This window comes from Phyllostomus hastatus, unplaced genomic scaffold (genome assembly GCF_019186645.2).
Source record: "Phyllostomus hastatus isolate PE091 unplaced genomic scaffold, TTU_PhHast_1.1 phas_contig_159, whole genome shotgun sequence".
NCBI lineage: Eukaryota > Metazoa > Chordata > Mammalia > Chiroptera > Phyllostomidae > Phyllostomus > Phyllostomus hastatus.
This window is the reverse complement of record NW_025333640.1, coordinates 39,404,800-39,427,411: the sequence shown is the minus strand read 5'-3', so window position 1 is coordinate 39,427,411 and position 22,612 is coordinate 39,404,800. Positions and strand designations below refer to the sequence as shown.

The 22,612-nt window shown below is 60.1% G+C and overlaps 1 protein-coding gene across 1 annotated transcript; it reads right to left on the bottom strand.

Moving 5' to 3' along the window:
• Nucleotides 1–4,281: 4,281 nt before the first annotated feature.
• On the bottom strand, nt 4,282–21,931 carry QRFPR (pyroglutamylated RFamide peptide receptor). The gene is made up of 8 exons (XM_045830805.1): nt 21,592–21,931; nt 15,492–15,650; nt 13,300–13,361; nt 8,868–9,106; nt 7,099–7,196; nt 6,109–6,314; nt 4,627–4,907; nt 4,282–4,396 (listed from the first exon to the last, which is right to left on the bottom strand). Exons 1-8 carry the CDS (start codon nt 21,929–21,931, stop codon nt 4,282–4,284), a joined length of 1,500 nt encoding a protein of 499 aa, XP_045686761.1.
• Between the last annotated feature and the right edge of the window lie 681 nt (nt 21,932–22,612).

Sequence of the window (22,612 nt, the reverse complement as noted above, 5' to 3'; positions counted from 1 at the left end):
CGGCGCTGGGCGAGCTCCGGCAGCCCCGCCCCCGCCCCCGCCCGCAGACGCTGCAAGCGGAGCAAACGAGTCTCCTTCTCCTGCAGCCTGCGCCCCTGCCGGCCCGCTCGCTGCTCTCGGGCTGGGTCCCCGCCAGCGGGTCCCTGTTCCCTGCGTCCCTGTGGCTCTCCCCCGGCCCTGCTGACGCTCAAAGCCAAGTGCCGGGGGCTCACCGCCCAGCGTAGGTCCCCGGGTTTGGGAGCCTCATGTGGGGCACAGGCCCCTCGCCCTCAGGGGGCAGCAGCTTCGTGTTGGGGAGCTTCCTCCCGCCTGGGGGCGTCTCGCCAGGAGTGGGGTTTGCCAGACGCTGCTTCTAGGCCTCCCTCCTCTCGGCCCCGACGGGGCCCTTGGCCTCCCCTGTGGCCGGGGGAGCTGCTGGGCTCCTTCGCCAGCTCCTTCCCAGGGAGTCTCCCCACAGGCCGCTGCAGGCTCCGCGTGTCCGGGGGAGGCGGCGAGTGCGGGACCTTCCCACGCGGCCATCTGGCGCCATCCCTCAGCCCCGGAGCTGTGTGTGAGCCCACGCACGCCGGTGGAGGTCCGAGAATAGTTGTCGCTCCTGAAACGCCTGCAGTGCAACTGTAGGTTTCTCCAAGGGTGCTTTTTCCCCCCTTGAAAGTCCCCTCTGTTGAAATTGGCTTGGCCAGCTTGTTAAAAATTGATTTGAGAAAGTTTCTTTCTACCTACAGTTCATTAAAAACTGATTTTAGAGAGTTTCTTTCTACCTACGGTTCATTAAAAACTAATTTTAGAGAGGTTTTTTTTCTGCTTAGGCTCCCCTGAGCTCACACAATTTGCTAAATGGAGCAGCTGCCGAAGACCCAGCCTGGCCGGCCGGGGCTGAACACGATGGAACAAAGTTCAGAGTTCACGGCCCCCCGCCCATCCCCCAATCTAGTGAGGCAGCTGGGAGCGTCTTCACGTCATTTTACCTCCTTTCTAGGTTGTTTTTTTTTCTTCTGCGATAGCTAAGTCACAGCCACAGCTCTGAGAACAAAAGCCTCACTGAGCACGAGTCCCAAAGGCCTGTGATCTCTGCCAGACGTGGTGTGTTTCTTAAAGTTGCTGGATTTGCCTGGTTTCGGCGACGTTCTTTCCCCTATCCTCGCTCGCTCGCCAACCAGCCCCGTTCAGCCTCAGCCGGTTCCCAGTACAAGGAACTTCTCGATCGTGAAAGGGGAGGAGGTGCCGCGCTGGGTCTGGCGCAGAGAGAGGGTACTCGGAGACAGCGGCCCAGCCCGTGACAGGGAGCCACGCAGCGCCAGCACCCCCCCCAGCCCCCCGTCCCCAAGCACCGGCGTGGACAGGCCTGCTTTCGTCCCGCGCTCCCAGGACCCCCTCGGGCCTCCGGGACCTGCAGCCCCTCCTCCGTCTGAGAGGCGGCCAACCTGCTCCTTCCTGGGGACTCTGACCGGTAGCTCCTCCCCATCGTACTCAAAGAGCCCGCCGGCTGGTCCCGCAGACGAGGGAATTTACTCAGCGGCTCCAGGGGGAATCTGCAGGCAGCACAGCAGGACACCGCGCTGAGGCCCCTCCCCCAAGCTGCGAGCGTGGAGGGGACCCCGGGCGGAGTGGCAGGGAAGAGCTTCTGTGCTGCGGTCTCCTGGCAGGGCGGGAGGGGCCAGGCCGGGCGGCTCTGCGGGCATCTTTGTGCAGCACAGATGCTCCAGGGCGGCGGGGTACGGGCCACGCGACCCAGGGAACAGGGTCTCCACGCCGCAGCCGACAGCATCGGACCCCCCGGGTCGGGGCGGAGCCGCTCAAGCGAGGACCCACTCGGACGAGATGCTGGCCGCTCACCGCAGAGGGGCAAAGGGCTCCAACCCCTCCCAGACCCGAGGAGCCTACGGAGGCCTGGGCTTCCTCGTTAGTGACGGGGGTGGGTGGGTCAAGGCACAAACCTGGGGTTCCCCACCAAAGCCATGCCCTGGCACTCCCCAGGAGGCTCCTCCAAACCTCGCCAGCGGGCCGGCCTCTGCATCGTGCTGGGTTTTGTCTCTGTCACCTCCCACCCGTGGGGCCCGCAGGGTCATGAGAGCAGAGTCCTTACCCTTTTATTTCTTTTCGGCTTAGCGGATCTAAGTGCTACTATAATGCCACGAATGTAATGCACCAGGTCCCGACCGGTGTGGCCCCAACAGTTGGTTGGATGTCCTTCTGCAAACTGAAAGGTCACCCGTTCGACTCCCGGTCAGGGCACATGCCTGGGTTGTGGGCTCTCGTCCCAGCCGAGGGACCAATAACGGGATTTGGCATTTTTTTTCACTGGAAAATGAAAATGTACCTCATGTACTTTTGAAAATCAAAGTATAATTTTCACACAGCAGATGCATGCTTTTATAGTACACGATTCAACAGATTTTAACAGCTGCGTGGAGTACGACGAGCACATAACCAGAACTAAGAGGGGGGCCACTGCTGCCCCCCCAGAAAAGTCTCTCATGCCCTTCAGGTTCCGGCTCCTGCCCGCGGCCGGCCCCTGAAAACCACGTGGCCGCTTGCTGTCCTGGCGCTGGTGCCTCTTCCAGAATTCCGTGTGACCGGAACCACAGGGTGCACGGTCTTTCCGGCCTGGCTCCATTCACTGAGCACGGCACCCCCCCCTGGAAAGGAATCCTTCTCGCCGCCATCATCCACTCTTTTTGCTGCTGAGCTACTACCGAATGCCTCTTCAGCCGAAAGGCTTGAACCAATGTGTGTTCATTCACTAGCCGGTAGACGTGTGGGGTCCCCGGTGTTTGGTTACTTTGGATTGACCTGCTATGAACTTTCACACACAGGTTCTGTTGTTGTTGTTGTTGTTGTTGTTGTTGTTGTTTGCTATTGGGGGGGGCGGATTTTGATGGAGTTCATTTGATCGATTCTTTCTTTCCGGCTTCTGGTTTCTCGTGCCCTGCTGTGACACCCTGGCCTCACCCAATTCCAGGGCACAAAACTCCCCTGCCCATTTCATTTTGCAGGTTCACATGTTTAGCTCTTCTGCTGCAGTCTGGGGGACATTGTGAGCTTTGTGTCTGCAGCATACGGGTCAGGGGCCTGTTCTTTGCGCTTGGACGTCCAGTTGCTCCCAGAGCCGTTCAGTTGGAAACCTCTCCCTTCCCCGCTGAACTCTCTTGCCACTTTGGTGCAAACAAGTTGACACATACTTATTATGTGTCTCTCCCTCTGGCATCTCTGTTCTTTTGCATTTACATCTCTCCTTAGGCCACACGCTCTTCATTGCTGCAATTTATAAAGAGTCTTCAGCCCTGGCTGGCGTAGATCAGTGGATTGAGCGCGGGCTGAGAACCAGGCATTGCAGGTTCGATTCCCAGTCAGGGCACATGCCTGGGTTGCAGGCCACGGCCCCCAGCAACCACACATTGATGTTTCTCTCTCCCTCTCTCTCTCTCTCTCTCTCTCTCTCTCCCCTCTCTAAAAATAAATAAATAAAATCTTTAAAAAAAAAAAAAGAGTCTTCAAATAAGATGAACAAGCCCCGCAACCTGGTCCTTCCTTCAAGATTGTCTTGCACCTAGCCACCAGTCTCAGTCGAGCGGCGCGCCGGGGGCTGGCGTCCGGGTCCACGAGAACTCTGAGGAGGGGAGGGTGTGCTCTGGTCGGCCGGGAGGACAGACCCGGCGCTCTTTCTGGCAGAACGACCCACGACGAAATAGAGGGCTTCGCAGTCGGAGCAGCGATCTTTCTCTTTTCACTGATTCCACAGTCCTTTCACCCACACGCTGGGGAGCAGGAGACCTGCCTCCTGTACCCCCTCCTCAACCCACCTCCTGGACCCAAGGGGACATTTTCAGCGCACCCCAAGCTCCAGACAAGGGAAAGACAGGTGGAATAAAATGAGAGAGGAAAAGGGGGGAGAGCAGATGCCTGGGTGGAGGACCAAGGGGTCTGAAGGACGCCGGGGAGGGGACTGTGGTGTCGTCGGGAAGAAGAGGGAGAGACCCCGCACGCAGGCGCTCAGAACCCCCGGTGGCCCGGGAGCTGCGTGCCACCCGCCGCCGGGGACTCGGCCGCTGTGGCCTGTTCGGCAGGGGTTCCCGTCAGGGGCTGCACCGGCTTCCGCTTCCAAACCTTCAGACAACGGAGCCAAGAGACCCGCCCAATGGGAAACAAATGCGCGGTAACTGCTTTCGTCTCTGAAGCGTCGTCACACGATGTGACGGAACCAGGAGAGGGGAGGAGGCAGAGAGCTTCCCCTGGCGCCCTGCCACTCTGCGGAGAACGCCGAAGTCGTCGCCGACTCTCTCAAGGTCCCGGGCCGGGCCGCGCCGCGCCGCGCCGGGGCTGCAACCCGTGGTCAGCGGCGGCGCAGGCCCCTGCGGTTTCCACCACGTCGTACGGGAGCTCGCGCACGTCGCATCTAGCGAGAGAGTCGCGTGGACGTGTGCCGCTCAGACAGGAGCCCCCGGAGGTCAGGCGTCGGCCTCGTCTTGAACGGTGTCCGGGGGAGGGGTCCTCGCCGCGCAGCTGCAGGGCACCCGGCGATCCGGGGGGACGGCGTGTCCGTCTCCGCGCACGCCGGGGCACGGCTCTCCTCTCGACGGCGTCCACAGCACACGCGCCGCTGTATCTGCGCTTTCCTCCACTCACGCTGACGGCGACGCGCGTGAGATAAAGGGTCCGTCTCCTGCAAGATCCCCGCGGCCTGAGCTCTCCGGCCCCCACGCCTTGAAGCTGAGCAAGCGGGCGTCCCCGGGGGTCCTCGAGCTTCCCCGCCCCCTCTGTCTCCTGGCCAGAGGGAGGGTCAGCGTGGGAGAGCGAGGCAGGACAGGCGCCGCGGCCACGAGGCTGCCGCCGGCGTGGGAGTCTCGGATGTTGACGAGGGCACCGGGTCCACGACGTTTGGGAGGCGGTGTAGGAGGCAGAGGAGGCTGAGAAGGGAGGGGAAGGGGGGCTGGGGGGCTGGGGTGCGCTGTGGGAGTGGGGAGCACTACTGGTCTGCCTGCGCCCGCTCGTGGGGGCCGGTCGGGGGTGCAGTGAAGGTCGTGGGCGTGGAGCTGACTGTCTCTCTCTCTCTCGTGCTGACTGCACCAACAGCCCCCTCACGCAGCCAGAAGTCTCATCCCACTGGTGGGAGTGAAGGGCCTAAACACACGAATATCTGAGATGCAGTGGTGCGAAGTCTCGCACTCCGCAGAGAAGCTGTCTCCTTCTGAGCAGAGAAGCCATCACAAGGCAGGCACGCGGGGGGGGCGGGGCTGGGAGGGGCTGAGGACGAGGGGCAGAGGGGACAGGGGACAGGGGACAGGGGGATCCTGGGCCCCGAGGAGCTGTGGCAAGGCCAGAACCCGGGCGCGTTCCATCCCACAGGGGCGCCCCGCGGCAGGACTGGAGCCACAGGGCTGCAGGGACCCCCAGGGGGCCCAGCAGGGGTGGCCGGCAGGACCGTGAGAAGCTGGAACCCGGTGTCTGCCTCTAAGTCTCCTGCACCATCACCTGCCGCGTCCCCACCTCCTTGGACACTGTGATTACTGGCCGGGCTTTAGCTTCGAAACTATGTGTCACCGAGCTTAAAGTTTCCACTGGCCTTAGAAGTTACATTCACAGCGTGCAACTCTTCTTCTTAAGGGGTGAAGATATTGTTTTTATCTTCTCGTCCAGTTTTAACGACACGGAAAGAGCCCCATCACACTGACCGGGTGGGGGAAACTGCCAGCCAAGTGCGTCCAAGACTTTTTAAAATCCACTCATCTAACTGCGCCACGAGGACAGCTCAGTGATGTTTCAGAATTGTGTCTTCATGCGCAATGTCCTACTTTTTATGGGAAAAAGCGACTTAAAGTTCCTTCTTCTCAGCATTCAAAGATGAAACTAACATCTTTGACCTTTGCTCAAAATACTCTTCCCCTTCGGTGAAGCCGAGACTGGCGTTAATTACGGAGACGGAGTTGTAACTTGTAACCAGTGCCCGCAGCCTGAGGCAGAACCCTCGGCCGCTCAGACGGGCGGGGGCAGCTGGGGCTGGCCGCACAGCCTGGCTTCCAGGTTGCCCCCGCCGAACGCCTCTCCCTCGGCACCCCCGACGGAGTGCTCCCGGGGGCAGCACCTGGCTCTCCCCCGCGCCCTCCCCACCCCCGGGGCCCCGGGCCGCCTGCGTGCAGGGGAGTGGGGTGCTCTCGCGAGGCAGCAGCAAACCACAGACAGGAAGTTCTTCCTGAAGTTCTCGTTCATGAACGCGTACACGATGGGGTTGCAGATGGAGTTGGAGAACCCGATGACCTGCACGACGGCCAAGGTCATCTTGACGGTGACCTCGTCGTGGGCCTTCTCGAAGTCGCCTGGAACGGAGAGACAGGCTTGAGGGGGTGCGCCTGTGTGGACGGCCCTGGAGTAAACTGTCTGTGTGCCCCCCCCACCCCCGTCTGCACCCACCACAGGGACGCCTGGGGAACGCGGTGAGAAATCCCCCAGCCCGCTCCGGGGGCCGGGGGTGGGGGGCGGTGACGGCGTCTGGAGAACACCCACCTCCGTGGGACGGCCTTATTCATTCCCCGGGCCTCGGCCTGACAGGCGGCCGGGGGCCCGGTAGGCACTGTTAGGGTGTCCCCGAGTTTCAACGGGGCTCCCAGCCGCAGGAAACCCGGGAGCAATGGCTGCTCTCCGATGCTCACTGGCATTTAGAGACACGGTCACCTGGGAAGCAGCTGAGACTGTCTGGGAGACCTCTCCCCCGAGAACCACCGGACGCCCGAGACTATGTGGGAGACCTCACCGAGGGGTGGGCGGAGGCCCCACGTGGGACGGAACCCCCGTGCCTCACAGTGGGACCCTGGGTAAGGGACTCGCGGCCTGCCCCTCTGCCCCGAGGGGAGCGACTCGGGGAGAACAGGAGGTGCGGCGTGCAGGGAGAGCCCCAGGGTCTTCCCGCGCTCTTCTGTGACTGTGAGGGTGTGGCCCCCGTCGCACAGAATGGTCTACCGCGCGATGGTCTGGTGGTCTTGGAACCAGGAAATATTCGATACTCGACTCCCCGAGGCAAAGGCAACAAGCACCAGCGACTCGCCGTGCGTGCCAGCAGGAGACAAAGCAGCGCCCCCTCACGGGAGCGCGGCGAGCACTCACCGTATTCGAGCGCCATGTGGACGGCGTGGAAGGGCGCCCAGCACACGGCGAAGAGGGTCACCACAGTCACCATCATGAGGACCGCCCGCTTCTTCCTCCTGCACCCACAAGGACACACCGTATCGGCCGGCCTCCCCCGGACACGCGTGTGCGCCCCGTCGCAGAGCCACGGGACACGGTCTGAGCCCAGGCCTCGCAGCCCTGAGCTCACCCACGTTGACAGAGTCCACGACAGGGCACGTGGGGGCAGCGCATCATCCTCCCCGTCGCCGCTCTCCCGCACCCCAACTCTCTCCCGCCGTCAGCATCCTGTGGGTGTGCCCCTCGTGCGCCTGGCCCCTGCCGGATGCCTGGCCTGGACCGTGCCGCTCACCTTCCCGGCGAGCCATCGCCAGGCGCCGGAGCTGAGGCACGGAAAAGGCTAAGCAACCGGCAGAGCCGGGCTGGCAAGGAAGGGACGCAGGCGCACCGGGGCTCCCGGGGATTTAAACACGGGCGGCCTGACTTCGGTGCCTGAGCTCCGCTCCATTTCATATCGAAGAGCACCCGTCCCTGTGACAGACAATACCAACATCTACGAACTCGGGCAAGCCCTGAGGATATACGTGAGAGGCAGGCTTTTACCGTATCTCTAGAGGAACACGGTTCACCAGGATTCCAACCCGTCTTCTCTGTTACTCCCGGGAAGGGGACAAGCACGTGCAAGGGGCCTGCACGTCTGCATGGCGCTTTACATTTATAAAAAGGCACCGTCGTTACTTCTTATTTCAACGTGGGGGCCCCTTCTTCCAGGAAGCCTGAGAGCTGAACCAGCAGGCAGTTCCGAGGTGCGGACTGAGCACCCCAGACCCGGGGAAGGGAGGAGCTCTTCACACAGACTGGGTACTAGAGGGCGCTGCACACTTGAAGAAATGCTGACATCTCATCAAACCCGGAGACACCCAGCCAGGCTTTGTTTCTCTTCCTTTTTTTTTTTAAATAAGCTGGGCTCTTTATATATATTTTATTTATTTATTTATTTTTAGAGAGGGAAGGGAAGAAGAGAGAGAGAGAGAGAGAGAGAGAGAAACATCAATGTGCGGTTGCTGGGGGTCATGGCCTGCAACCCAGGCATGTGCCCTGACTGGGAATCGAACCTGCGACACTTTGGTTCGCAGCCCGCGCTCCATCCACTGAGCTACGCCAGCCAGGGCTGTTTCTCTTCATTTTGAATCTCCGTTGTGATCTTTGTAGATTATGAAACGAACCGTATGAACTACAGGTGCCACAGCAGTAAGTTGTGTCGTACATTTTCTGTTAACGAATGCACTCAGAAAGCAATGCCCTTAGGTGACAATGAACTAGATCAGTAATGGAGTAGTGTGCCCTGGTTTCCAAAGGCTCTCCCTACCTGTCATCTGCGTGTTTTAGGGTCCTGCGGGGCCCCCCGGGGCGCAAGAGGGGGGCGGGGGCGGGGCCGGGGAGGGAGGAGACTTACCTGCACTGTGGGGCTGGCGGGCAGCAGAGAGGCAAGCGCCCACAGCCCTTCCTACCGCGTCGCGCTGACGTGTAGATGAAGACAGAACAATGACTAACGTCCCAGAAAGTTTCTAGCGGTCACCGTGGATTGGGAGCTGGTGAGCTTGCCCTTTTTCCCCGGCCATACATAGAATCTCAAAAGCCTAGACCACGCCTCCCACCGTCCCGGCCACGTGGCTCCGCCCAAACGACCCAGGAATCCCGGACCCCTGCGTTTCGGGCGGAGAGGGACACCCCGCGGCGACACCGACCTGGCCATCTTGGACACCTCGCCCCCGGGCATGGTCCGGAGCGCCGAGCCGTCGTCGCCCACTCTCTTCCTGACCCAGAGCTCGTAGCCGAGTTTCCCGTACAGGCCCAGCATTGCCCCCAGGGGCAGGAGGAAGAGGATGACGAGGATGAAGGTGCTGTAGGCTTTCTGGTGCTCGGGGCCGGCCCACTCCTCCAGGCAGCACACGTGCTGCTTCTCGTACAGGAAGTCGTACTTCACCTTCGGGACGAGAACGGCGCCGTTGGAGGCGTCTCGGGGCAGGGGCCGCCCCCGCCCCCCGGGGTGCACCGTGACGGCTGCAGTCCCCGCGGTGCTTCGTCCGGGAGTGTGGCTTTCCCCATGTCACCACTCATGCCCCTCGGAGTTTGATCCTCCCCTCTGCTGCCAACGGGACTGAGGCCCCACACCGATCCCCTTCTCGTCCGTCTCCACTGTCTACGCCCCAGGCACACGCGGGCTCAGCGAGGCGCGGGAGCAGCTCGCCCACCGGAGTGGCCGTGAAACTAGTGTGCCGTGCGGCCAGCCGGCCAGCTTAGTGCCGCCTGAGCTGGCTCCCCACGTGGTTGAGGAGACGGATCCTGACCAGGCAGCCACCGGCTCACGGTCGCTCAGAACCAGTGTCTGGAAGTCGGGCCGGTTCAGGCCACTCTGCCCCGGCTGCTCGCACGGGGGTTAGGAAGGCAGCCGGTAGCTTTTAGGGTGTAAGGTCAATGAGAAATGGGGATTCGCCCCATTGCTAATCTATAAATATTCAGGCTCAAGCGTGAGCCTTTGAGGCGTTTAATTTATGGAAGGTCAATGTCTGTTCGTTAATACCATTTCTGACAGACACATCTTATCAGTTCAAATGTCTTGTGACAGTATTCATAGAGACAGCAAATGCCAGTAAGGGACAAACACACACTTAATGTATATTCAAAAGTCGTTTCTCTGGATACTAGGAATACAAGTTAGAGAATTTATCAAAGCTGGTGCTGTTTTTCTCACTCGAGAGCTTTCCAGATGAGATGTTTATCTCTCAGACGTATTTCTGCCTCCATTCCCGGCAAACCGTATCACCAGTCAAGTGGGGGGAAAGCTTGTTTGTATACTCACCAGGGATGAGCTTCAGGTTCTGACCTATGTGCTATTCACAAATACAGCTCATTCGGAATGAAAACACCCAGTGAATAATTATCCCGAGATCCCGACTCCCCGGAACCAGGGTACAGAAGGGAAATGCATTCTGACTCCCGGAGACAGAGCCGCCAGGGCCCGCAGCCCTGGGGTCCGCAGACGGGGAGCCACCTCGACCAGGGCCCCCTCGGCCCCCACTAGCCGGGCTGCGTGCTTCCCCTGGGTCAGTGTGCCCCTGCCCCCGAGGGTGCAGCTCCACGTCTGAACGGAAGGCGGTGTGGGCGGGCGCTGAGATGCTGGGCATTCACAGCCGCACACCGTGAGGGGCAGCAGGGGTGGCCATTGCGGTCAGGTGGCCTGGCTGCTTCCCCCCGACACCCGTCACCCATCCCAGGCCCCCGAGAGCGAGCCCCGGGGCAGCAGAGCGGAGGGGCCGCTGGTGCGTTCCCTCACGCGGGCGGGAACCCAGGCCTTGGCCCCCCCCCCCGAGCACGCACACACCGTCCCTAGCAGGATTTGGGGGCGAGCAGGAGGCTGCGGGTGCCGGTGAGCCCGTGTGTTTGACTTGGAAAACGAAGTCACACTTTTCCCGACAGAAAGCAAGTCCGGCTTGGCGGATCTGACCGAAGGGACTGGCTCTGCCGATGCTGTCAGATGCATTTTCCTATAAGCTAAATGAATTACATCTACTTAAGTTACATTTAGAGCTGAAATAATTTTATTTAAAAAAGTGGAGAAATCTCCTGGCGTTCCTGGACGTGCAGCGGACCCCCAGAGGGGGCCGGGTGGGGCTGATTCTGAAGGGCCTGTCCGTGCGGGTTCCTGCTGGGGCGGAGGCTGGACAGGGACAGCACACCCGCCCCACCCTCTCCCCACCGTCCTGGGCAGCCCCCGGGGCCGGGCGGCCGGCTGGCTGAGGGGGAGGCAGAGGAACAGGTGGGAAAGCAGAGACGAAGGGGGCGCATCCCCCGTGCATGGCGCCGGGGGAAGGGGATGGCCTGACCTCTCTGAGAATGCAGACGATTTGACCGTGACACTGAACTGGACATTTCAACAACCACACTGACCCTGCTCTCGTGACTGGCAGCGGCCGGAGGAGCGCTGTTATCTGAGCGACCACAGGACTGACAGGGCTGCTGTCCCCGCCCTCCCCCCCCACCCACCCACCGCATGTTTGCAGGTAGCGAGCGGGGGGGGGGCAGAACGACCTCGCTCTCCGTGCCCGCCCACGGAGCCCGCCTCATTTGGCGCACCGCCCGCATCACAAGCCGCACCGCGATTTCCTGGGCAGAGACGCCCGCCCGCAAGGAAGAAGAAACCGGACCTCTCCCTGACGCCACACGCACAAAGGCAACCTCAAAACAGACTAAAGAATTCAAGGCCTGAAGCCGTAAATGCCCTAAAAGAAAACCCAGGGAGTGAATGACCCGACATCAGTCTCAGTGACGGTTTTCGGACACATCCCTTCCGGCAAGGGAAGCAGAATCTTTAAAAAATCAGATGGAACCACATCAAACAAAAAGGCTTTTTGCCCAGCAAAGGAAACCACCAACACAATGAGAAGAACCCCACTGGCGGGGAGAATGTATCCAAATGGTCTCTCGGATGAGGAGCCGGTATCAAAAACACTAAAGAAACTCATGTAACTCAATAACAAGAACAATGAGCAATCTGATCGGAAAATGGGCAGAGGAAGTGAAAAGACGTTTCCCCAAAGCAGACAGGCGGATGGCCAGCAGGCGCAGGAAAGGACACCTATCGCCAGTGACCACCAGGGAGGCGGGAGTCAGAGCCTCGAGGAGGTACCCCCTCACACACACGGGGCAGGACCGGCCACTGTCAGGAAGTCCACAAACGACTGTGCCGTCCAGGACGTGGCGACGAGGGACCCCCGGGGAACTGTTGCTGGGGGGCATGCAGACCGGTGCCGCCCCTGTGGAGAGCGGCATGGGGGGCCCTCAGAATACTAAGCACAGAATTACCATGTAACCCAGCAATCCCACTGCTGGCTGTTTACTCGAAGAACGTGAGAACGCGACTTTGAAAAGAACATAAGCGCCCCGGGGTGCACTGCAGCGTTATTCACAATGGCCAGGCGTGGGAGGGACCTAGGTGCCCCTCAGCGGATGAGCGGACACAGACGGTGTGGCGTGTGTGCGCGGCGGAATATCGCACAGCAGGGGGGGCAGAAGGAAATCTTGCCGTTGGCGACAGCATGCCTGGGCCCAGTCTCAGTCGTGCTGGGTGAAATCATGCCAGGCAGAGGAAGACAAGCACCGTGCTGTTCCACTCACACTTGGAACCAAAGTCAAAACAGAGCCAAAACAACGAAACACAAACAGGCTCCTAGATGCAGGGGCCGACCAGGGGACGGTTCCCAGCCGGCGGGGCGGGGCGGGGCGGGGGCGGGCGGGAGAGGCGAAGGGGAGGTAGTGGAGTGGACGATGCTGAGATAAGTCTGCGAGCTGGCAGCCAGGGGCCCAGGGTGGGTGGGGTGACCGCACTGGGAGGTGTGAGAAGACCGAGCCGCTCTTGTACCCCTGAAACTAGTGCGGCCAGCATCAGGCTGTACGCCAGCCACACTTTAAAAACAAATTTTAAAAAATATAAATAGGGCCCTGGCTGGCGTAGCTCAGTGGCTTGAGCGCGGGCTGCGAACCAAAGCGTCGCAGGTTCGATTCCCAGTCAGGGCACATGCCTGGGTTGCAGGACATGACCCCCAGCAACCGCACATGGATGTTTCTCTCTCTCTCTCTTTCTCCCTCGCTTCCCTCTCTAAAAATAAATAAATAAAATCTTTAAAATATATATATATATATAAATAAACAAACAAGTAGCGCCACATTTTAAGTTTCCCAATCCTGAAGGCATATCCGATATCCTTGCAGGTGGGCACAGCCTGCCTGGGCTGACTTCAAAAGGCATAAAAGGGTACACAGTTCAAAAACTTTTTATGTGACTTAAAATACATTTGGGAGTGGCCCCTGGACCCTCGCAACGTGAGCGGACGCTGCGGGACGCTGGGAAGCCAGGTGCAGCCGGCAGGAGCGTGCGGAAGGGGACCCTGGTGTAGTGTGCTGTGGGCACCGAAGTCTCACCGGTAACAGCTCGAGGAAGAGCTAGACAAAGCCGGGGGCGGGGGGTCTTAAAACACGCTGAGGCCACTTGAAACCCCCCGCGGCACTGCCCGAGACCGTGCGTGTCGGCTGCGAGCCGGCTGCACGGCGGGCAGTGGCTGTCACGGAGTGGGAGGGGAACGTTTCCCACGGGTGTGACGGGCCCAGCCCTGAACCTACCTCCAGCCGCTGCACGTGCCACATGGGGGCGCCCACGACGACCGCCACCAGCCACACCACACCTGCGGAAACGACCCCCGCGTCAGAGTGCGCCTCATCCGCGCCGCGTGCGTGGCGCTGCAGTCTCGAACCCGGGAGGGCGCTCTGCCCGGGTCCCCACTGCTGCCCCCCGGCCTGGCCCCTGCCCCCACTCTCCACCCGTGCGCTCCCTTTCCAGGGTGTGGCTCAAGTCACCTTCTCCAGGAAAGCCCTGGAGGTCCACCCCCGCCCCCCCCCGCCAGGTAGCGCTGACCACCTGGCTTTCCCCGGAGAAGCACCCTCGTAGGCACTCGGTCAGCAGACATGCGTCGGTTGAATGAATGAAAATCTTAAACACGATCTAGATCGCCCTCTAAAACTTCCGCTTAAAACCGAAAGGGCCTTCACCTTAACCGTCCTAACGCGGGCATTATATCCTCACTTACGTAACACACACACAACCTCGGAAACCAGAGAGTCTGTAGAGAGACCTGCTTTCGCGAGGGTCCTTACAACAGACAAGGGACACCCTCAACAGCCTCGGACGGGGCCAGACCCCAGAGCCCCGACGCCCCGACGCCAGTCCTGGGGAAAACCTCCCAGCTGGAGCTCTGCTCGCGCTTTCCGGACGGAGCGGGGGGCTCTGGGAGACTGACGACCTGTGACCCTGGGTTTCAAGGAGCCAAGACTCGTCACCAAGGCCCCGCTGGTGCTCACCCTGAGGACACGCACGGACCAGCACGGTCCCAGACGGCCCCGCGGCTCCCGCAGGTCTCCCCTCACTCCCCTCTCTCCCTCCGCCCCCGCCCTGGACCCCTGCGCTGTCCTGTCCTCACTTGACGGTGTCACCAGGTGCCCAGCCACTTCTCTAGTCTTCAGTGGGATTTGGGGAGGAGTCGACTCTAATGGGCTCAGTTCGGGGCCAGCCCCTCCCCCACCCCGCCCCCGGGGCCCATGCCTGCTCGGGGACACGGCCCCAGCCCAGGGGCCATACCAGCCGCTTCACAGTGTCCCAGAGCTGGGGGGGTGGGGGGAGCATCAGGCAGCCCTACAGGGAAGCCCCATGGAAGAGGAGCCCCCTTGACCTGGAACCCTCCCCGTCCGGTGACGTTTTTGAGTGGAAGCGGCCGGACGGCCTTTTTCCCACTGTGCCTCCGGGTGCTGAGACGTCCTCCCCTCTTCCTCCTTTCCAGTAACCCCCTTCCACCCAGTGTGTCTCTCCTCGCCCTCTCCCCACGCCCGCCCGCCGCTTCTAAACATCCTGACGGCGGCGGAAGGCAGTCAGCTATTGAAAGCCAGGAGGTCTGCGAGTTCCTGGCAGGAAGGGGGCCGCACCAAACTAACGACCGGAACCGTTTTTCCCCACCGGGTTGTCTGTCATTTCAAACCACTTCGGACGAGCTTGGCGTTGCAAAGCCCCCAGGAGTCCCCCCCCCCCCCCCGCCCCGCGAGCCCGCGCTGGCTGCAAACGCCGACTGGCTGTTCTCAAGAGTGAGACGCTGGGGAAAATTGTTCTCTCCGCTGATTGCTCTCGCCGCGCCCCCAAGCTCTGATTATCGGGCCGCCGCACGCTCAGACCGCTTGAAGCCCATCAGGGCGCAAGCAGCCGAGCGGGGATTTTCAGACAGAGTTCTTCTGCGAGACTGTGCGCAGCTCTCAGACGGACGCGTCTCACGGGGGCCCTGCACCCCAGCCCCGCTGACTCGGGGACGCCGCAGGCAACCGGGAAGTGGCCGGGTCCCGTTTCTGTCGGGCGTCGCCGCACCCAGCACCCAACGCTCCCCTGGGCCCACCTCCTTCCGGGCAGCACCCCGCCCTCTGCCCTTCTGAAAGCGCCTTCCCTGGCTCCCGTGAAAAGCTGCCTGCCTCGACAAAGGCGTCTCAGCGGCCCCTCGGGGCAGGACAGCAGTTGCCTGACCTGACCCACATTACTGCGGCAACGCCACTGAGGGGCTGGCCACGGTCCATGGAGACCGGGCTCCCCCGGTTGAGCCTGAAACCAAGGAAGGACATCGGAAATGAGAGATAGAGCACCCCGGGGAGAGATGGGGTGGGGGTAGGGGTGAGGTGGGCGGGGAGCGAACCGAAGCCCCCCCAGGTAACCCCCCCACGCCCACCAGCTGGGAGAGAAGCTGCCCCCCAGTCCACTCGGGGCTGGGGCAGGCCCTCCTCACCTAGCATGGCGAAAGCCCGCCGGTGGGTGTAGCTCCACTTCATCCGGAAAGGGTGCGCCAGCCCGTGGTGCCTCTCCACGGCGATGCAGGTCATGGTCAGGGTCTCGGTGACGACGGCCGTGCACTGGACGAAGGGCACCATCTTGCAGACGAAGGCACCTGCGGCGGCACACGGGGCAGACACAGAAAGGAGGGGCGCTCCCTCTGTCTCTCGGCAGCCCTCTCGGCTGCTCCCTGGGAGCCCCCGCCCAGAAGTTTTCTGTCTGCGATTGACGGCAGATGCCCGAGGACGGACAGGGGAGACAGGGGACAGGGCGCGCCGGCTGACAGCCCCTCCCCCTGCGAGGGGTCCGAGTCCCTGAAGGGTAGGTAGATACGGGCGATGGAGCGACCACAGGGCAAGGGGTCTCGGCCTTTGAGAATGGGTCAGCAAAATCCCATGCGACCTTTGCTCGGGCCACGGCTCTCCGGGTCCCAAGATACAGGGGAGCCTCTGACTCCTGGTCCCTGGTCCCCAGTCCCAGCCACATCACCACAAAGGACGGGTCCTCCAGGGGCAGGCCCGCACTCCCTCTTTGACTTGTCACTCACCTTTGACTTCCTGCCCGGGACTTTCCATGAGATTTGGTGTGCAGACATGGCTGATGCAATAGTTTTTTAAAATATTCGAGTTCACTGCCCATATTTTGTCTGACTGGCATCTCCGCCATCAGTATTTATGAGCCCAGGCCTGACATCCCTGCTGTTGAATCCGTCGCACTCATTGTTTCCAAATTAATTATTCTGAACCGGCAGCACGAGTGCCGGCTCGGGAGCAGAAACGCGGCCAAGACCACGGAGGTCGTGTGGTCCCAGCTGTCACCAGGCAGGACTCCTCTCGCCCCGTCCCCCGCGGGCGCCCTTCCCAGCCCTGCTGCGCTGGCCCCTCCCTCGCACACTGCACGGGGCCGGGGGTGGGGGGGGGCTCCACCCACGTGTCCCTTCTCCCATCAGGCCCTCCCGCTGGACACCCCTCTGGGCGATGGCAGCCCATCCCCTCCCCCTCACCCCTCCTCCCTCCTATGCTCCTCTTGCCCCTGAGTCCTTCCCCTGCCAGCCCCCTGTCTCCTTGGCCCCCAGGCCTACTCGACGGTCAGCACTCCCGGAGTGTGGCGGACTCCGGCCGGCAGAGTCCGCCTGTTGTGGCTGGAGACCAGAATAAATGCACAGGCGACAGCAACCCTGTGGAGAGAAAGGGGAACGGCACGACTACTCTCTCACGGGGAGAGTGTCTGTGAGTGCCTCGGCCACTCTCTCAAGAGCAGAGCACCCTTATGGCTTTTAAATGCTCGGCCCGTGCCCACGGGGTGGGGGGGGGTGGGGGGCAGTGATTGCTGGAGAGAGAGAGCAAGGCTTCTGCTTACTGAAAAGAGTGCAGTCGCAAGAGAGGGCGACCTTGGAAAAATATCCCTTTTTCCCTAAAATACAACACACCCCACGACCTTGCCGAAAAGCACTCGGGGTCGTTGGCCCTTGGGACCTGGGCTGTACCGGGGTCCGCCACACCGGAGCAAGGACGTTTGTCCAGGACCTCCACAGAAGCGCCCGGGGCGTTCATGATGGCCCACAGCAGGCGTCCCGCAGACACGCGGTTCACTGAAGACGCGTGAGTGGTCGAGAGGCGCTCAGCCACTCCACTTTGGAGAGAGCTTCAGAACTCACCGGCCACCTTTTGCAACAGCGGCTCTCCCCAGCGCTGACAGACACCGCCGTGTCACCGCCCAGTCTGTCCCAGTGGCCCCAGCTGTTCCTCCACGGCCCAGCAGGAAGACACCCCGAAACCCTGGGCTCAGGGCACGGTCTGGCTCAGGCAGAAGTGACAGGACCACCCTGACTCCCTGGTCTGCACGCCCTGTGCTGGGACTTGAGCAGACATTTACAGTAGTGCCTGTTACGCTGGCGTTTTCAAACGGCCGGTTTCCGCTGAACTTGAAATCAACTTGAAATGCACGGGGTCCATCCAACAGACCATTTCTGTTCATCCCAGAGTCCTGTGACTCAGGGGGAAGAGCCCATAGATGCTTCTGTTCCAGCTCTTACTTCCCAGACCTTCTCGGGGGGTCCAGCTGGCGACCCAAGAGCCAGCTGCCTCCCACCTCCACCTTCGGTTCCGGGCGAAGGCCCTTTCTGGTCCAGCAGGATGCTTCAGATGCCGAGAGAAGGGATTTACCTTCAATACTAACATATTTTGCTGTTTGAATGCTGTGAATGAATTAAGTTCAAATCCCATTTGGGATGCGATATTTGCATAGATGAACCTGTGAATAAGTTCTTTATCCGGATAGTTCTCCTTTGTTTGAAATTTTGATCAGAATTTCTTCTCTTCTTTCAAGCAAATTGTTTATTTAAAAAAAAATAAAAGCTGGACAGGTCAAGGTTAAATGAGCACCAGGAGAAACTTCCCATTATCAAACCTGTCCTTTCTCAACGATTTCAGGAGGAGGTGTCCAAACAAATGCTAATCATTACTGCAGTGTTCTCTCGCTGTGGTGTTCCCCGTCTCATCCATCATAAAGCATGGGACACCGGTCACCTGATTTCCTGCTGTCAGGGTACAGGGTAACCCTGACTCGTCTGACCTGTTTGTCAGGTGCCCTGAGCCTCGAAGTCAGCACCTGGAAAAGGGATGGGTAACACCCCCTTGTCGCGTGGGTGCAGCTTGAGTACTGCACACCAGGGCGTAAGCCCCGGGACAGGATGTGTTTTTAATAAAAGGCAGCTTTTTCTGTCATCGTGAGGCAGCTGGGTTCACAGAACTGAGGTAAACTTGGCACATTTGAGGTTGATGATCGTTTGTGGGCCAACAGCCCCCAAAGGGCACCCCGTTCTACAACCCCACCGTGTTTCCCAGACAAAGATACTGCAGCCCGAGGGGTTCTGGGACTCGCTGGGGTCCCGGCGAGTCCCGGAATGAGGACTCGGGCCCCGGCCACTGGCTCCAGGTCTTCCCATTGCGTCACCCTCGCCCACCTTCGTGTCCCCGTGCCCCGGGGCAGCTCTCCGACCACCAGCTCACGGGTCACCCTGTGAATAATCTCGTGCGAGTTCTACACCGAGCTGCACTTCTGTAACCTGCCCTCTTAGCCCCGGCCTGCATCCAGGCAGCACTCGTCCAGCTCATCCCTCCGGACACTTCTCCAACCAGCTTCCTAAGAAACCGCCAGTAGAGTCTCCAAGCTCCGTCCAAGTCCCAGCATAAGTTTGCCGGGAAGTTCCGCCACCAAGGTCTACGCTGAAGATGTGAGTTGCTTTAAAAGTAGGTAGATGCTCTTTTGCTGCCAACGAATTTATCTTGGTCCTTATTTCTATTCTAACCTCCTTTGCGTTGCCCTTTTTAATGGGGAGATCCTTTTTCAAGGTCTAGAAACCCGAAGCAAAATAGGCGCAAGGGCTGTCTCTGTGCTTTATTAAACATCCGCCTTCGTTACTCTTCTTCCTGGTGACTCCTCCCTCAGTCGGCTCCGGCCACACCGTCGCCCTCCCCGTGTGACTCGTGCAGGCCTAAGCTACTCCATGAGAACATGTCCTTTGTGACACTTCTTCCCACAAATGGCCGTGTTAAACTGGGGTGATCCCTGCCTTCCTTGTGCGGGGCACTCTTTCCTTGAGCCGTCCTTCCCTTCTCCCCTTCTGGGATCACCTGGTGTTACGTCAGAGCTGTGTCTCTCAGAGCCCCCGGAATGCCCGAGCTCACTCCCACCCTTCAGTCCCCCACCCCGCCCTGCAGGGCACCCTCCTCTCACGATATGAGAAGAACCTCTGGCTGTACGTTTGTGCCAGAAAACAAGAAGAAAAATTATTCTTTTTCTGGAGTTTTTTCTCCTATTTTCCATTATTCTAAGAGCTACAAACACTATTTTAGAAAAATAACTGAACTGGTGTTTTCCTCCCCACTAATGGCAACAGGCTTTAAAAACGCAGAATGAAATGAGCCCAGAACAACGTTCACACGGGAACGCAGGAGGCCCCGTGGTTTCAGGGTGTTTAAAATGTTAACCTAAGTCACTGTCAAGTAATGAAGGAGGGATTTTTTTGTGTGTGTACGAGGGCAGAAATGTAGAAGGTCAAGCTAGATATTTGGAAAAAAGTCTTCAATGTGAAGGTTATTGACCAAAAAGAAAAATACATCATCAAGTGTCCTTCCCCAGAAATAAAACAACCTGTGGCATTTTTATGTAATTCCTGTACTAAAGTGCTTACCAAATGTCTAATAACCTTGAATTAGTATAAAAGACGTCAAAAATAGCAGAATGGCTAAACGCACTAACTGTGCAATGCCGTGGTGCTAAGTAGAGAGAATCTTTTCTGTAAATCCTGGTGCTGCGCCCACCGCCTCTCGAGAAAACGTCCTGGTCTCTGAACCTCTAGCTCCTTTTCTTCTCGCGGCGTCCACACGCCGGGTTCTAGGGCAGGTCGCCCACAGGCTAGCCCCAGGGGCCCGGTTTTAACTTCCCGGCCCACGCACGGCCGCTCTTGAGCCCCCCGCCACCGCCGCCGCCGCCGCCGCCGCCGCGTTCCTGTCCTCTCTCCTACTGCGCTGCTTGCCTGAGGCTGTTCTTCGCTAATAACGTCCATCACCCAATTATGAGACGTTTGAAAAGCCCCATAATACTGTTGATTTTTTTTTCATTAATTCTACTTTCCTTAAATGTTCCCAGGGACCCTCAAGTTTCCAAAATAGTATACAAAATGGAAAATCATTATAACAAATGAAATTTTCTAGCCACTAGTCAATGAAACAGACCCCAAGAGGCCCCAGTCCAGCCCCTCCGCTCTGAAGTCCCCTGGTTCCCGGGAGATGTCCCACGCTGCTCAGGGAGGTTGTCCCTTCGACGCGGGGCTGCAGCTGCCGGGCGGCACCACCACGCGCCCTAGACCTGTCTTCACCAGCACTGAGACCGGGAGTTCATGGCACTGGGCACCCGGCAAACACTCCGGTACAGGGGTCTCTCGAACCCATAAATCAATTCACAGCTCTCTGCGTCACATGTCCTATTCAAGGCCACGTTACATGCTCCAGTGTTTTATGCATTTGGAGAAATTCTTCATCGCTGGTGAGATGGGAACCAAAAGGTCCTGAGTCGAAGCATCCTGCTCCATGAACAATAAACCCGGAGCAAATTAATGGGAAAGACGGTGCCAGCGAAAGGCCACGAGGGTCTCACAGAGGCCACGGCGGGACGGACAACACACGCTCCATGAGGTGAAACAGATTTGGCAAAGGGGTGGGAACGCAGGGCCCGGAGGCCCTGGCCCACCCCCTCACAGCCCCCCTCTGTCTCCCACCACCTTGTGAGGACGTCCCGGTGGCCACAGGAACGCGCCCACCCACTCACGCGGCTGCAACCGATGCCTCCCCGCTCCAAGGTGCACCGCAGGCCCCAGGGCCGGGGGTGGGGGCACCAAGGACACCTCCTCAGCTGTCTCTGGAAGGACTGGATCCTTCCGGAAGCCAGTACCTATTCTCCCAACCTCCACTCACTGCACAACTCATGGACTCCCCCCGCCACCGCCACCCCCCATCCCCACTGCAGCCCCTACTGAGGAAAGCAAGGAAGCTACCTCCTTTCTGGCAGGAGGGAGGGCTGAGGTTTGGGGTTCCTTCCCCTGGCCTGGCCCTGCTAACCCCTCCCCCCACTTTTTAACGACTGGTCCAATATATTCTTTTCTGCAAATGTATTTCAGTTTTAAGTCCATGTGTATGCTTAGGCAGCAAATAGCCACCTGAAAGCCACACCAGCACGTTGGGGAGTGAGCCTAGAGGCTGGGAACGTGGGGATAGTTTTATCTGTTATTAACAATTCGAACAGATATTAGCAACTATGAAAAGGGCAGCTGAAACGCCTGCAGAGCGAGACCCTCCTGACCTCTCCATGCTGCAGAATCACCAGCGGCAAAAACTTATCTGCCCGTGAGCGCAGGTGAGGAAGTTCTGCGAAAGGCCCTGACTGCTTTGCTAGGGAGAAACGTCAGGAGGTCGGAGGGGCGGAGTGTGTGGGCGCAGGGGGAAGGGGGGCCCCCCCCGCCATGGATGGCCAGGACCAGGGACCAGGGGACTCACCCCCCAGCCAGGTGTCCGAGAGGTTCTGGAGCGTGGTGACCGGGATGCAGAAGAAGGCGATGAGCAGGTCGCTGACGGCCAGCGAGCAGATGAAGATGTTGGTGGCGGTGCGCATGGCCTTGCTGCGGGCCACCACGTAGACCACCAGCGCGTTGCCGAAGAGCGCCAGCGCGAACAGCAGCCCGCCGGCCAGCGCCAGGGCCACCTTGGCGCGCGCCGGCAGCTCGGGGGCGGACACCAGCGGCCGCAGCCCATACTGCGCGATGAAGCGCTCGCGGGTCAGGTTGTGGTCCCGCAGCAGCCGGGACAGCAGCTCCGGGGTGATGTTGAGCGACTGCATCGCGCGTCTGATGCCTGGACAGCCCAGGCTCCGCCGGGCACCAGCAGGTGCGGGGAGGGGCGGGGCGGCCCGGAAAAGTGCTGCTGCTCCGCCCTTCCCCTCCTCTGGGAGGGGCGCCGCCCCCGCGTCCGGGCGCCTGCGAGGGGAGCGAGGGGAGCGCGGCGCCCCCTGCATAGACACCGGCTCCCGCCGGCTCCCCCTCCCCTCGGGCCGCTGCGCCTCCCTCCTCCGAGTCCTGGGATGTGCAGAGCTGCGTCCTGGCGTTTTCCACCGCCTCTGGGTTTCTCCTCTTAGGAAACAATGCAGGCCACGTCTGTCTCAGTTGTTTAAAACATAGTCCTAACACAGAGAGGTCCCGCGGGTCCCCCACCTACTGTCTCCCACTGATTCCACCTGAGTTAACTGTGGGGCAGCACAACCCCGGACTTGGGCCCAGGTGCTGTGTGGGCGCCTGGGTGACTTCATCCCGAGTGAGGATTCGCGGGACCACCACCAAAACGGGGATTGAATCTCCTCTGTCACGGGGAAGCCCCGTCCCCCGCCGCCCCGCCCCTTCCCAGCCACTCACCTGTCCCCCAACTCCAGTTTTGACAGGTTGTGGACTCCCAACCACACAGGGGGTAACCTTTGGATGGTTTCTTTTTTCCACTCAGTGAAGCATCTTACAGTTCCCAGCCTACA

Bases quoted from the DNA above. Each gene is read 5' to 3' on its own strand.
- QRFPR (XM_045830805.1), bottom strand. From the start codon at position 21,931: ATGCAGTCGCTCAACATCACCCCGGAGCTGCTGTCCCGGCTGCTGCGG. The intron at 15,651-21,591 runs GTGAGTCCCCTG...GTGCCGCCGCAG, and splicing joins CTCGGACACCTGGCTGGGGG to GTGCCTTCGTCTGCAAGATG. The intron at 4,908-6,108 runs GTGGGGAGGGCG...CTCCCTTCTCAG, and splicing joins GGCGGCCCGGGGCCCCGGGG to CCTCCTCTGCCTCCTACACC.